The sequence below is a fragment of the Gymnogyps californianus genome, chromosome 14 (assembly GCF_018139145.2).
Source record: "Gymnogyps californianus isolate 813 chromosome 14, ASM1813914v2, whole genome shotgun sequence".
In the NCBI taxonomy this organism is placed as follows: domain Eukaryota; kingdom Metazoa; phylum Chordata; class Aves; order Accipitriformes; family Cathartidae; genus Gymnogyps; species Gymnogyps californianus.
Genome location: NC_059484.1, coordinates 15,448,151 through 15,462,534, shown reverse-complemented (window position 1 = coordinate 15,462,534; position 14,384 = coordinate 15,448,151). Strand labels below are relative to the sequence as shown.

The 14,384-nt window shown below is 43.4% G+C and overlaps 1 protein-coding gene across 2 annotated transcripts in view; it reads right to left on the bottom strand.

Moving 5' to 3' along the window:
- Window positions 1–6,347: 6,347 nt before the first annotated feature.
- The window catches only part of RNF130 (ring finger protein 130), a 50,470-nt gene continuing 42,433 nt past the window's right edge, over window positions 6,348–14,384 (bottom strand). Inside the window, exon 9 of one of the 2 annotated variants that reach the window (XM_050905314.1) lies at window positions 6,348–7,477. In XM_050905314.1, the coding sequence (XP_050761271.1) occupies window positions 7,368–7,477 (110 nt within the window). In that variant the 3' untranslated portion in view covers window positions 6,348–7,367. Of the gene's footprint in view, window positions 7,478–12,996; window positions 13,181–14,384 lie in introns of those variants that run through there. The other variant, XM_050905315.1, reaches the window with a different exon arrangement.

Genomic DNA, 14,384 nt, shown 5'->3' with positions numbered 1-14,384 from the left:
TCCTTGCTTATTGACCAGCTCCCAGGATGGCGGGAATGCCGTGTTTTCTCTAGGCTATAAATCCTTTAACCCTGGGATGATCTATCTTCTGTGTTAGTGCAGTGCCCTAATCCCAGCTGGAGCCTTTGTACACTACTGTAATATAAATATTTTTTAGCTGGCTGAGCTTTCAAGGCTCTGCCTTCATCCTGATGGCACGGCTGTGTTTGGGAGCAACCCGGTAGTTTCTGAAGGCTGGACGTGCTGCAGGAAGAGTTGGAGCACTGAGAGATGCTGCTGAAGGATCCTTCTCTGTGTTACTATCTCTGTTCCTGCGCGCTATGTGCCATCTTTCGGGTGGCAAATGCTGTGGGAACGTGGATTAGTGTCTCCTGTATCTTCATAAGCCACTTTGAAGCATGTGGCCTTTAACGGCCTGAGATTTCTAGGCACTAGTATAGCAAAATAAAACAATATTTACTGCAGAGTGGGAAAAATCCTCTCTGAAAATGGATCTTTTGACAATGTTGTTCCGCACTGTCCTCTAAGATATGTATATAAGAAATAGTGGAGGGACTGGAGTCACTGGGCGATGCTCTCATCCTCCTGTACTTTGAGAGACACCAAGCTCACAAACTCCATATTTTTAAATTGCTTTTTATTGAAATGTAGTACATTAGCAAACCCTAACTATTCGGTATACACTATTAACATATTGGCATATACCACGCAACTACAATACAGTGTTATACTTACATCAAAACATGTCAAGAAGTTCTGCTGCTGTCAAGCTACAATTTCACAAGGGCTGGAAAGATCTGATTGTCGGGAGGGCACCGCACCGCCCACCACGCCTGCATCCCCGCAGCGTCCCCGTCGCTCGGCCAGACCCCTGGGAGCTGCCGGCGTTTTTAGGTTACGTGGTCACACCGGTATGGTCCACCTTGCAGCAAGCCAGTTGAAACAGACTTTTCATTTTACACGCACACAAATTGGGGGTTTTTTTTGTTGTTTGCTGCAGTCTCCCAAGCCAAAAGGCTGGGGTGTCCCCTCTCTGCTGGGATAAAATGATCCCATTTTGGTGGATTCTGTGCATAGTTAGCTACAGCCTCAAGCAGGTGATCCCGAATAGGCACGGTCGTACAGAGAAGCTTTTAGTATTTAACATCTACTTGCAAACTGCAGCAGGGCTGACTGGATAAGCAGAAAAGCGATGCTATCACTCAGTTTGCTCAGAAAGGTTATTCCCCTTTACAGGACTAGTGCAACAGATCTTACCAGTGCGGGGAGTTAAGTCTAGACATACAGGGTGGAAAAAGTCTACCTGCTGATGTGGTGGCAACCGAGGCGGCTTCTTTTTCACGTAGCACCTTCCAGCGCAAACACAAAGCGAGCCCTGTCAGGCGACAGGCTGGGACGCTGCCTTGCTGGCTGCAGTGCAGGAACCACACGAACCTGCAAACAGGAGCTTTGCTTTAATGGCCCCAAACGCCCTATTAAACTTTCCTGGCTTGAGAGCAGCAAAGAGCATCAACTTTATTTTCAAGCCTGGGCTTTCCTGTGCTAGAGCATGGGAGGGTTGCTGGGCTGTTGAGCTGTTTTCTGTAAGATCCTCCCCATGCAGCCCAGGTACGTGCAAAGGCTGCGGGCAGATACAGCCTTTGCTGCCTGAGACAGCCAGAGGGTGTTACAGACACAGGCACGGTAGATCGAGAGCAAATCTAGAGATCCGATGCTGTTACCACGACCCAGCAGAGCTGCTCTGTTGGGAATTAACGGCTCTTGTGCCCCTGAGGGGTTCAAGCAGCTGAAGACCAAGTCAGAGCCAAGCAAAGGTGAGCCCTGGAGCACGTGGGAAGCAGCAAAAAAAAAAGGCAAATGGTGCCGCAAATGCACACCGCTGAGCTCAGGGCAAAGATTAAACAGCTTCTTGCTCCTGAGGGGCTCAGCCACAGCGAGCTGTGGGTGGATGCAAGCAGAGAAGGGAATAGCCCGTGCCCAGCAGGAGCGAGGGAGCCTCCATGTGCGCGTCCAGCACCTTAGTGGATTTCTGGGCTGCAAAACCCCAGTCCCAGCTGCAATGACACTAGCTCGTGTTACACCTCAGCCTTGCAATGAAATCATTCTAAATAGCTTCAACTTTCGATAAAACCCTATGTACGTCTTTGTTTGCAGGAATATTAATACTTAATTATTAACTCTTTAGGGGAGGGACTATTTTTGGGCAACACCTTATACCACAGGGCCCCCACGCCAGAGACCCTGGACGTTATTGCCATAAAAAGAATAAATATTCAGACATTATTGCACAACCTATACATCCATCTCTGCTCATCTGGGCATCTCCATGAGGCTAGCAGGCTGAAGAGCGAAAGGATGCTCCATGCAGGGATCCACAGAACAAGCATCCCACAACAACAGCCCATGTCCCACACAGCCTGCTTTGGCCGAGAACGACCCACCAGGAACCTCTGCGCTCCCACGGACCGTGATGCTGGTTTGGAGTAATGAATCCCCTTCAAGGGGCTGGCCAGCATGGTGATGGCACGGTGAAGAAGAAGATGCTGGAGCCTGGGTGGATGGCAGTGCCTGCACAACGGGGACCTTCACCTGGCTCTCAGGAGGAGGAAACCGGTAGTAATTGATGGGGTGGAAGGGCAGAGATTAATTGGGGAGAATTAAGAGTGTTTGGGCACATTACAGGCTTTTAAAAAGAGTAGGTGAATGAAAGGATCAAACAACTGACAGATAAAAAGGTGTCGACTAGTGCTGCTTTGCAAATGCTCGTGCAAGTGGCTTTCATCCCCCCAAAGCACTTCACAAGCACCGGGTACACCTGATGAGCCCCTGCGAGGTCAGGGTTTTGGTCAACAGGTCAGGACATCACCGACTGGGGGTTACACAGCATCGCAGCCCCGCGCTGGGAGCAAAATCCTGGCCAGAGCCCTGCTCTTATCACTGTATCCCATGAGGAAGGGTTGTGGGGGGTACCACTTTTTCTCTTGATTATTTCAAAGACATTGGAAACAAAGCAGAAATGAGCACCAACCTGCAGAAGTACAGTCTACCTTTCTCCTGATTTTCCCCCAATCTGGTTAACTGGAGCATCTTTCCCTCTCTCACCCCCTCCCCTGCTCAGTGGTTTCCACCCAGCATGCCGGAGCACAGGCTGCCCTTACGGCAGTACCCTGCGGTGCAGCGAGTCTAGCAGGGAAGGGAAAAAAGTGAAGATACCTTTAAATATAACAACACATATGCAAGCTGTCATGGCACATCACGCACTCTTCTGCGTGGCTCGGCTTGGAAAATTAGGTCACATACGGATGTGTAACACGGTGTGAAAAAGGAGCGAAAGCTTCACTTGTGAAGTTCAAGGTGTTTCCTGGGGTCCCTGCCCTGAGCCCTCCTGCCCTTCTCCCCCCACCCCACAGGGCTGGCAGCAGCCCCATGGCTCTTGTATTTGCCCTGCCGTGCCTTGGCTTGTGCGCTGCTTTCTTCGTTGTAAAAACCAGATGACTATTAGCTAAGCAAAAAAATACATATTTTTAACAATTAAGTCAACTCACTCCCCAGTAATCAGGCTGCAGAGCTGCCTGAACTTCAGCTCAACCCTGGTGCCTTCATCCCTCAGCTCATGACCTATGACTGTGGCATTATCTCAAACCTAAATTAGGCTAAACAAGTCCTGGAGGCTCAGCGTGACCCTTGCCGCCTGCGGACCTCCCTCTGCTTTTCAGTAGCTGGTAAAGCTCTTGACTCTCCCAAGCCTTTGCACTGTTTTACATGAGCGTGTTTAAAGAAAACAGAAGATGTGTAGAAGTCTCATAACATAGTCCTAAACACATTTATTTAACTATTTTTGGTCTTTCTTTGGCTTATGTAGGATATCTGGCTATTCCTATAGCATCCTCAGGTGCCAAGGCAAGCATCATAGAAGCAAGGGGACAGTGCAAACAGATACCAACACATGAGCTCACTGGAGGGAGTAATTGTGAGTGTCGTTACGTAAATTTTAACATGCTTCAAATTTAATACTTAATGTTAGTATTATAGGTAAACACTTACAGTCTTTTTTTACTGGCAATTATCCTCTAAGAACACAAGCAAACCTTGATTTTACAAATGTCTTACGGGAACATGCAAAACTTTCATAAACAGGAGGACGGGAAAGAGAAGGTGAAGTGCTAGGCTTTAAATAGTTTAGGGAAACACTTCGAGATAAAAGCTTTTTTTATATGTAGAAGTCATAAAATTAATGTTTTCTGTTAAAAAGCACTTTTTTTTTTTTAACCTTAAAAATGATTTTCCAAGTTACTGGCACTTACAGTTCTCGGTGGATTGCAGTATATTTTACTTCTATGAAATGACTCAACCATACACAGCACCACTGCAGCAGAACAAGAACAACGATGCTCATCAAGCTTTTTTTATATACCAATTAATATTAAAAGAAAAGCCTCAAACTTACCAGCACAGCCCAGAAAAATCACCCATGTTGCTGTGGTGCCTCCTCCCCATCCTAAATACGACTAGAAGAACGCCTGCTACGGCACGTCCCAGCATGCACGTAGGGATCAATTGTTTGAACTAGCTTTTAATTTTTCCAGTGTTACAAGATTTTCCAAATCCAGGACGTAAATTATAATTGTCAGCTCCCTTATCCAAGATGCTACAGCACGAATCCATTTTTATATCACTATGCCAGACGCTGATCTCCACAATCAGAGGCAAACCCTCCCTCCCCGCCATTGAAACCAAGATGTTAGGTTAGAAATAAGGAGATTTAACATAATATAAATGACATTATTTATCATTTTGTCTTTGGGGGCTTTGTACTTTCTAATGTTTCTTTTAATTTCCATGCCTTTTCTAGCTTTTCTGTACACTCTGATACACAGCTGGTGCAAACGGTCTCAGCTGGACTTGAGAAACCATCAGTTTTGGTTTTGTGACGAAATGGTGCCCCGGTGACGTTCCCGGTGGCCTTGGGGCAAATCCCTGCATTGCGCTGAGGCAGCCCCTACAAGAAGGATTTGCTCGGAGCATCCGCGCCTCACGCAGTGCTACAACAGGCTGTCCTACCCAAAACCCCGCTGGCGGGGCTCTGCACCGAGCTGGCGCTTTCGCCGTGGTGCTGGTGGCCAGGGCTTGCGGCACAGGGTAGGCTGTTGCATGCTTGTTGGAGACACCCAGACATTTTTGGATTTAACCATGAACACCCAGGTGTTTGTCAGTTTACTGTAACCTGACTGCCCACCACGGATAAATACAAGCCCTATAACATCCTTGAGAGATGATGATTTTTCTCTCGGGCATTTGTTTTCGGAAGGCCCCCGCTCTCACGTGTCTGCCTGCTGTGATCTCACAGATGTAATTACGAAAACAGGGGTTGCTCAATCAGCCTTTCTGCCGCCCCCGAGTCCTGTACGTGCCCGAGTACAGCTCAGCCAGGCCGGGTTTGGGAGCTCTGCCTGGGCTCGCCAGCGCTGTCGGGAGCTGCCCCGCTTCGCACATCCGCAAGGAGAGGAAGGATGCTGGCCACAACCTGCTGCTGCTCAAGCCACCGGCTGGCATTTTCTGCGACCTTCACTTCTGCTTTGTAGGAGAAAGTGGGTGTTAAAATTGTGCTCTTAAAAAGTTTGGGGTTTAAGCATATTTCTAGAGTGAGCTGAATGACAACAAAAGGGCATTTGGTAAATATAAATGTGGGTATTATGAGAAAAACCTCCCTACACTTCACACCACCCACTCTTGAATTATCAGATTAAATAAAGCTGACGCACAGCAACAAAAGTCAAAGCACGCTCAAAGAGGATCATTTCCTCATTTTACAGAGCTGGGTTTTTCTTTTTCTCTTAAATGTCCGTGTTAAAGACACAGCTGAACCACACTTCAGTCAAGCAGACTGCTATATAATTAAAAAACATAATAAAGGAGGGGAAATTCCCCCACTTGTAGCAAAAGCGGATGAAATTAAAGCGTGGTAGGGTATGTCTTACCTTTCTTTTTGGCTTAACTGATTTCTCAACATTCCTATACAGAGGATGAAGCTTTGTTTCACATTACAAGGACACAAATGTGTTTCTACACCTACAGTAACTTAGACTGCAATGGAGAAAAATCCAAACATTCATTAAACAGCTATGCATTGTCCGGTAGGAAAAGGTGGAGCAGAAGTGCTCGCTCCTCCACGTCTGCTCATTTGAGGAACGCTGTGGATGACTTAACTCCAGAGGTTCCTCTCTTGCTCTCCATTTCTGCATTACTCTTTCAGAAGCTTGCAAACAATACTCATTTCCCCACCGCTTTTGTCACATGCCAGTAAAAATTGATTTTTCCTGCAGCATGTCAAAGCAGTTGCTGCTTTCCTTTCTTCTTCTGCTTTCTGCATTCCCGTTATTGATGTCAGTGGGAAAGGGTACGGCTTAGAGAACATGTTTGTTATTTAACTGTTGCAGATTTCAATGGGAGAACAGGATAAGAAGCTTACCTCTTTTCTTCTCTGTGTAATGCCAACATGCTGGCTTTTAAAAAACCTCAGTGAAAAATTTGGTGGATTTTTTACACCACCCCCCCCAAAAGTTAAGTGAGAAAGAAAGCTAATTAGATTCCTGCATATTTCAAAAAGTCTAATGGTTTTCAGGTAGATCAAGTGCTGGTTCTGTGAACGTCCTCTCCATAGAAAGAGACTCACTTGACTTGAGCACACAGAAGGACCAAAAGTATATTCTGTGTAGGCCATTTTTCTCCTGCTTCAATTGAATTGGAGAAAAACCCAAGCATTAAGTTCCTCGAAATCTTGCTGCAAATGCAGGTCCTCTCTGCAGCTTTAACGTCAGACTGGCTTGCTATTGTCCGGGGTTACGTGGGTTGTAGGAAACTCAATGCACTTATAAAGGTCCCTTTCAGAAGGGGCTATTTCACAGTAAGGTTATGGATTGACCAAGATATACGAGTGCTTTTACCAGTCACTGGCCATCTCCTCTACAACCAGTTCCCTTTCTGACATTGCCCAACCATCTGGACAATTAAAAATATGGAAACAGCAGATGCCTGTGTAAGAGACACATTTGCAGTACAACACAAACTCTTAGGACCACCGTAAAACCTCTTCTGCATTGCCGCGGCTGGACCGACACAGCTCCCCATGCTGTTACTCAGCAATTTCCATCAGACGATCTTGCTTGCGCGCAACTCTGTCAGCTCAAAGATGCCACCCTCAGAAACCACCACAGCTGGTCTTCATCTTTGCAATTGAGAAGGCGGGTTCGTGTTCTGGAAAAAGCAGCTCTTCTTCAGACAAAGGAGATCCATGGAAAGAGTACACAACAATAGGAATGAGAAATGAAAAAAACAGAAAAAGGGCCAGGAAAGAGCATGGATTCCTTTCAGGTTTTGTTCTCGTCATACATGTCCAAGGCAGGCTCGATGGTTGAGAACTCGCTCTCGTAGACCAGGCTTCGAGGGGACAGAGAGTTACGATGAAAGAAGTGACTGCCTACAAGAAGTAGAACAAAACCTCGTTAGGAACACATGCGAACAATGTAAGGACCGAGTAAAGCATCCTTGAACACAGGTGCTGACTGCAAACACTGTATGCATGGAAAAAACAGTCACCCTTTAATGCAAACGAGCAACAGCCATATGAAATAGTTCACCTCCGTTCATGTGCTCCCCTGCCAGTTCAAAGCAACTGCCTTCCATATGCATGAACAATCCCACCTCAAATGGTTCTTTCAGATAAAAAAGTTCAAGTCTGAGCAAGGCTGGGGCAGGCCGGAGTTTCGCACTCGGTGCTTGCTGTTGATTTACAGCCTTGTAAAGCAGGCACGTGCTTCCTCGAGAAACCCAGAAACCTTTGGTAGGCTCTCAGTTCCCTATGCCGTGCACCAGCACAAAGCACTCCGGGCACGGGATTGAAAGGAATCAGCAGGCTGAGCAAGGAGATCACCGAGGATCATCCGACTGATACTGCTGAAAGCCTGACCTCCTCCAGAGCTCAGCAACCTCCATCCACCCGGAGTCACCTTCTAGAAATAGGCACCTACATATTTCCTTACACAGAACCAAAGGAGACCCAACCCTCTTCTCCAACATTGGTGATAGTTGAAACAAGCACCAAGTGGCTGTTGATAGAGTGGGGAATGGAAGTTCTTTTTTTTTTTTTTCCCCTCAGCGGTCTGGCGTTCTCGTGGCTCTCCAAACCCACAGATGTGTTTTGCAAGGAGCCCAGCCCTACTGCTGTACAAACGGTTCTCTCTGAAAGCATCTATCAGATCAGGCCCTTGGCCAGAACGTTTCATTACTCTGTTTCTTGATCCCAGGAGGGATTAGCTGGGAGCAAGGCTGCTTAGATTACAATACACCAGGCAGCCACATGAGCCAAATTGGAGGCAACTGAAAAGCTTCCAAGTTCACCAATAAGGCACTCAGCAAACCAAGGTGCCTCCAGTTTCAGGCATCAGTGCAGAAAGACACTTAGGGGATTGCAGTTTTAGCCCTGGCAGAATTTAGGTGCTTAAATCCTTTCTTTGCCAAATTTTGAGTCCAGCCTAGGCCCTTACCTATGCTCTGAAATAAAGAGCTTACAAAAGACATGAGGGAAGAAGAATTCAGCTGCTACTGTCTAAAACACCTTTTCTCCTTCCCCACTCACTCAAAACACAGAGACTCAGAAAAGAAAAAAAAAGAAGTCCTTATTAGGATTAAAAAGTTAAGAGTTATAATCAAACACGTACAATTGTTGAAAGAGCAAAAGCGAAGATGAATTTTGCACTTATCAAAGCAGAGGCCTCGTAACAGCACTGGCTGGAAGAGCCAGGGACACTGTAGATGGGCTCCATGCAAACTCATTTTGCAAGCTGTGACAGCAAGCCGCCATCCTGATTTGCAGTAAACTCTGGCCTGAGCTGTACAGGAATTGTGTGCCCGGATCAAATCCTTGTTAACAACAGCAGTAAACTGAAGCTGGGCAACGTATCTGCCGCCAGTTTCCTAAACCCCCTCCAAACCTCTCTCTTATCACCAAAAGCCAGTACACATGCTCACTCCACCATTCGCACTGAGAAGGGGAGGTTCTCATAAGCAAATTAATTTTTGATCTTGTAATTAACTGAAACAAGAGTGAAATTAGTAGTTACATTGCATAGGAGTGAATTGCTCATTCTGCCAGGAGGATATATCCAGGTATTTGGAAGAAGTGTACTGTGTTGGAATATACTTTGCAGAAGCAGTCCGTAGGGGATGATGAACACCCACTTTCTAGATCTGAACCCTCTCCCAAATTTACAGGTTTCTAAAACTGGGCAATGCTTAAAATAAAAAATAAATTAAAAAAAAAAAAAGGTTGAGTTTTTGAGGGAACATAAACTTGGAACTATAACTTTCAGCTGATCATAGTCTGTCTTCAAACAAAAAAACCTGAACCTACTTCGAAATTATACCAGATAAAACTAATTTCAAGATTCTTCTTGAAATGTGTTACAGGTCAGGATCATTTAATTTTTAATGACCGAGTCTCAGCTTGCAGTTGAAATAAGCCATGGATATTGGATGTTTCATCTCCTTTTCCTCCACCTGCTGAAATGTTACATACTGAATAGCCAATGCTGAAACGAAACAAAGGGGATTCTAAAAGCTTGGTGTTGCTTTTGTTTGTATGACACAAAAATCAAACAAGGGATTAGGAAGCAGACAGCCCAGGCCATCATTTCCTCTGTGTGCGCCCAGACTTCCACTCTAGCAGATTCAAGGGAGAGATTTAATCAACAGGCAGACAGATCATCTAACAACAAATATTTTAAATTAATCTGGAAAAAGGCACTGTATATCCAACACCTCTAAAATTCTTTACTGTGATGTTTTCTTCCTTCTTGGCAAAATAAATTTAAGCCACCCACTTCCAGGGAGGCTGCATGTTTCCATACAGATACGAATCTCTTGGCTTTCATACCACTTTTGGGACACATCATTCATTCTTTTCCTAAATCTCTCTCTCCTCTACCATTCAGTGCAGCCTGCCCAGTGCTGAAAATCCAGCTGCTGCTCAGTGCTTCTCAACACTCAATCTTCAGGGGCTCTAATAACCAGGTCGGTATCACTGCCCACAACTTATGGCTAGAGAAACAGTCAGCAGGGCACAGTGACCCAGCTACGCTCATCTTAATGCAGAAAACTGCTAGTGTTTGTTTAAAAATGTGGCATCAGTCCAGTTGATAAATTTACTGAATAAATCTATTTTAAGGACAAGTAGAAACATCCTCAGTTCCACATTCAGCTTATGAATCTGTTCTTCCTATTTTGCACTTACCAAGAAAGATCAAGATTTATCCCTTAGGTATGGAAAACAAATGGGAAGTCTGCATTCAGTTTTAATACATGAAGATGAATCCTTCAGTGCTCTCTGCCACTATTCTTCATTATATACTTACAAAGAACTTGTCAGATAACTTGTATTGAGTCTGAAAATAAACATACTACCCTGGAATTGATCTTTATACCTACCATAGGATGCTACAGAAGTGGGCACAACACCAAGGCCAAAAATTGAAGAGAGACAGCATTGCTGTAGCATTGTAGGTGCTTCAGGAGTAAGTACCATCTGGTGTTCCCTTTCCATCTGAAAGTATTTTAATGCCCTCAGTCATTAATCAGGGCCATCTTCTGCCACAAGCTGCAGTCCCTCCACAGCTCCTCCGGCACAATGACTTCTTAACATGGAAATCCGATCAGAACACTCCCTATCTCAGACAATCTGTTTTAGACACCCTCTCGGTTAAGGAACAACAGAGCAGAATTATTTCTTAAAGTATCCTTTCCTTGAAGCCAGCTGTTTAGCAAGGCACTGCTACTCCCTCTTGAACTATACCCTATTACACCCTTCTGCCAGCCCAGTCCTGCCATCTTTGCAACATCTGGAAAGAGGGACCAGCTCTTCTCCTTTCCTCTCACTATAATGATTATGCATATGAGAGTAACATTACTCATCTTTTATGTGTCGATATCTAAAAGCATGGCAGGCAACAAAAACTTTGGGAATTTCCTTCCTGTGTCTATCCAGAGTCCAAAAAATGAGTTTCTGGGACGGTGCAGAGTCCATCTTTGAATATATTTATTTCATTAACAGGATAAACTTACACTGCTAACCTGACCTGTAATTAACCTAGCAGATACTGTGTTTTTATTAACACTTTGTTGAGACAATTGTTAGAGGCTCAAAAGAAAGATTAAAAAAGATGGCCCTGGGTTATTTAAATCTTCTAAGGAGGGAAATGCACTAGAAGCCCTGTCAACCATTTTGTTCCCAATATCACTCAACTGCTGCTGCTGTTCTGTAGAAGAAACATGAACTGGAACTGTTCGTGGTGCCTTTCGCATCTGGGTCACCACGCTGTTCGGGCTGTCCCTGCGCATCCCTCCTGACAGCACTAAAAAGCACTTAAGGATTTTTGTTTCAGGAGACAAGCACCAGCTTATCAATTTTACTATTGCTGTTGAGAGATGGGTGGAAAAAAAATGTCACCCTTTTGTTTCATAGCCTGTACCCTAAATCATGCTCTAACACATTCCTCCATTTTTGGCAACAACACTCAGTTGACACTGTATTTTACAAGGACACAGTCCTCAGACACAGTATGTTTGAGGTTTTTTGCTCTTCATGAGAAAGTCCGATGGGGTTTTCCAGTCTTTCAAAATGCACTTACCACTCTATTGATTGTTTTCATGTTTCTTTCAAAATTTCACAAGGACGCACTGAAAAATAATTCTATTAAATGTACTGAAGCTATCACATACTTCATTTTTTATTATAAAAGCTGCCTTCTCAGCTGAAGCCTGCTGGACAGATAAGAATTAAGAAACTATTTTAATGTAGACTCTGGCTGTGTTCCTAAATTCTAAAAGTGTCTATACATAAAAATAAAATTAAATTAAATCCCCTATTTCCCAGTACATAAAAAAATTAAATCTTACGGTAAAATTGGTTCTCTCTGTTCATTTAATTAAATCAGAAAGCATTAAGTTTCAAATGTCTACATCTTGATAGGAGAACAACAACAACCACCAAACACAGAATAGGTTTTAACTTCTATCAATTATATTTTCCTTACCGATTTATTACCTTCCCCTGCCTATCTCATTAACTCAAGCATCAGCATTTGGCTGCGAATCAGATCCGCATGTTTTAACTGACTGTTGTGAAATTACTCATACACTGCTTGCATAAGTAAATGTGCATGAAACAGCCTGAGTGAGGACAGCGAAGAGAGATGTTTTCCCCCTGCCTCCTCACCAGTAAAAAACCATGGCAAGAAGGGACATGTTTGCATAGAGTTTCTACATTACAGTAAAGACCATTATCAATCTTTCACGATCTGAATTTGAACAAAAACTAAACCCTGTCACTAACAGGAAAGGAGGTCATCCCCAGATGACAGCAGGGGAAAACACTACCTTTTCACTTGGTATTAGGAAGGAAGAAGTGGTTTAGAGTAGCTTCACTTTTATCAGAAAGAAGGGTGGGGTGAAAGCAAAAGACAGAAAAGGTTTATGATTTGTATGTCGAGAAAACAGTGTTGCAAACTTTCAGCAATGCCTGACCCAAAGACAAAAATCATACTGCAATCCTCCCAGTGTGACACAGGAGTGTTACAGGAGGAGAAATGGAGGAAATGTTCTTACTTCAAATTAATTCTCATCTGGAGTCAAGGTAAGCCTGTTATATACTAGAATGCTTGGCCCAGCTTTTTTCCCCTAACAAGCTGGTATGGAGCGATTGCTAATAATACTGTTGTTAGTCATTTCAGTGCTGGGTGGCATCATAAGAATGGCACTGCGTGAGATTTCCACTTGTTAGCTTGCGTGTCCCAAAATGAAAGGAGAAGAATACAGCTCTGCAAAGATGAAATCATTCAAAGGAAATAAAAGCACCTTATAAAATTTACAAAAGGCTGTCACAGACTTAAGTACTAACACAGAAAGTCCAAGAAAAATAAAATTCTCACAGACTAAGATTTCATAATTAAAGTTTTTTTTATTTCTTCACTTTTTCCTTAATACAAAGCTTTGGCATCAGCAAATTTTATGAAAAAATAGAATGTACTAAATAATTGCTTGTGCTGCATGATCGATAAATGATGCATAAAAATAGGTGTCTCTCTCCAAGGCAATCAGCCGGAAAGCATTTCTTCAATACCATTCTGCTCTGTGGGGCAGAAAAAAAAAGGAACAAAATATTTATATTAAAGTTAATACTGCCAATACTAAAAAAAAAAAATTCCTGTAAAAGTAAGTTAGTGAGAAATGACTAATTATACAAGGCCAGAGCATTAACAGAGGTCTGTGCTCCTTATATCATTCTTACAGGACTAGTAAAACAGACAGGACAGTCAGAGGTTTTAGGACTTCTAAACTTTCGAGGAAACCCCATCTGCTATGGAAAACTTTCTCTAAGTGGTGCTATCGAACATTTGGGCTTTTTGGACTTTAAAACACAGTTTACAGTAATTTCTGACTGTTCCCTAAGAAGCAAAGCAAAATATGCTTCTTTTGTTCCTTTAAATCACTACCTAAATCATTTAATAGTAATAGTGCATTAATATTATGAGACCAAGAGAAAGCAGCTGGTTCCTTATCTTCTTATCACTTAGACAATGTTTAGTTTTATCAGGAACTATTTAAAAATGCATGTGTGTGTGTGTGTATATATACATATGCACAAACATATATATACACAGTTAGATAGGTATATACACACACAACTCCAGAACTATTGCGCTAAATAAATATGTTTAAGCTGTGGCAAGGACACAGAAAAAAAGGATCAGGACATGTTTTTAGGTGAGTTTTAATGCAGAATATTTGGCACCTTTTACTTGCATCAGCATATTATATGGCCTCATTCTTGCTACTGTTGTTTTCTGATAAGAAAAACCCCTCAGCTTCCTCTTGAAACACTACCATAACAAATGTAGGGTATGCCAGCATTGCTTTTGATATGGAGAACAGCATAAAAAGCAGGTATGCTGTTATGACATTTAATAGAAATCGCAGTGAGAGGGAGCTGCCATATATTTGGCATGATATTCAGCACAGGAAATGTTTTGTCTGGCACTGGGGAACATAAGGTGTCAATGAAACAATAAATCTAAGCATTAGTGTCATACATACACATTTTAAACTGTCTAAAATGAGTAGGCGAACCTATCAGCACTTGTGGAGGCTGCTTAGATCCCAAAGGATTCAGTTGAAAAGCTGTTGAGGTTAAAGGCTACAGCTAGGTACCTCAGTTACCTAAGTGATTTTTGGCAGCTCTGGTTTCTGCAGTTGCTAGTTTTCTTAATCTGCCTCAAAGTATACACTTGTATATGCTCGCATTTTCATTCCTATCACTGGGGAAAGGAGCTCTC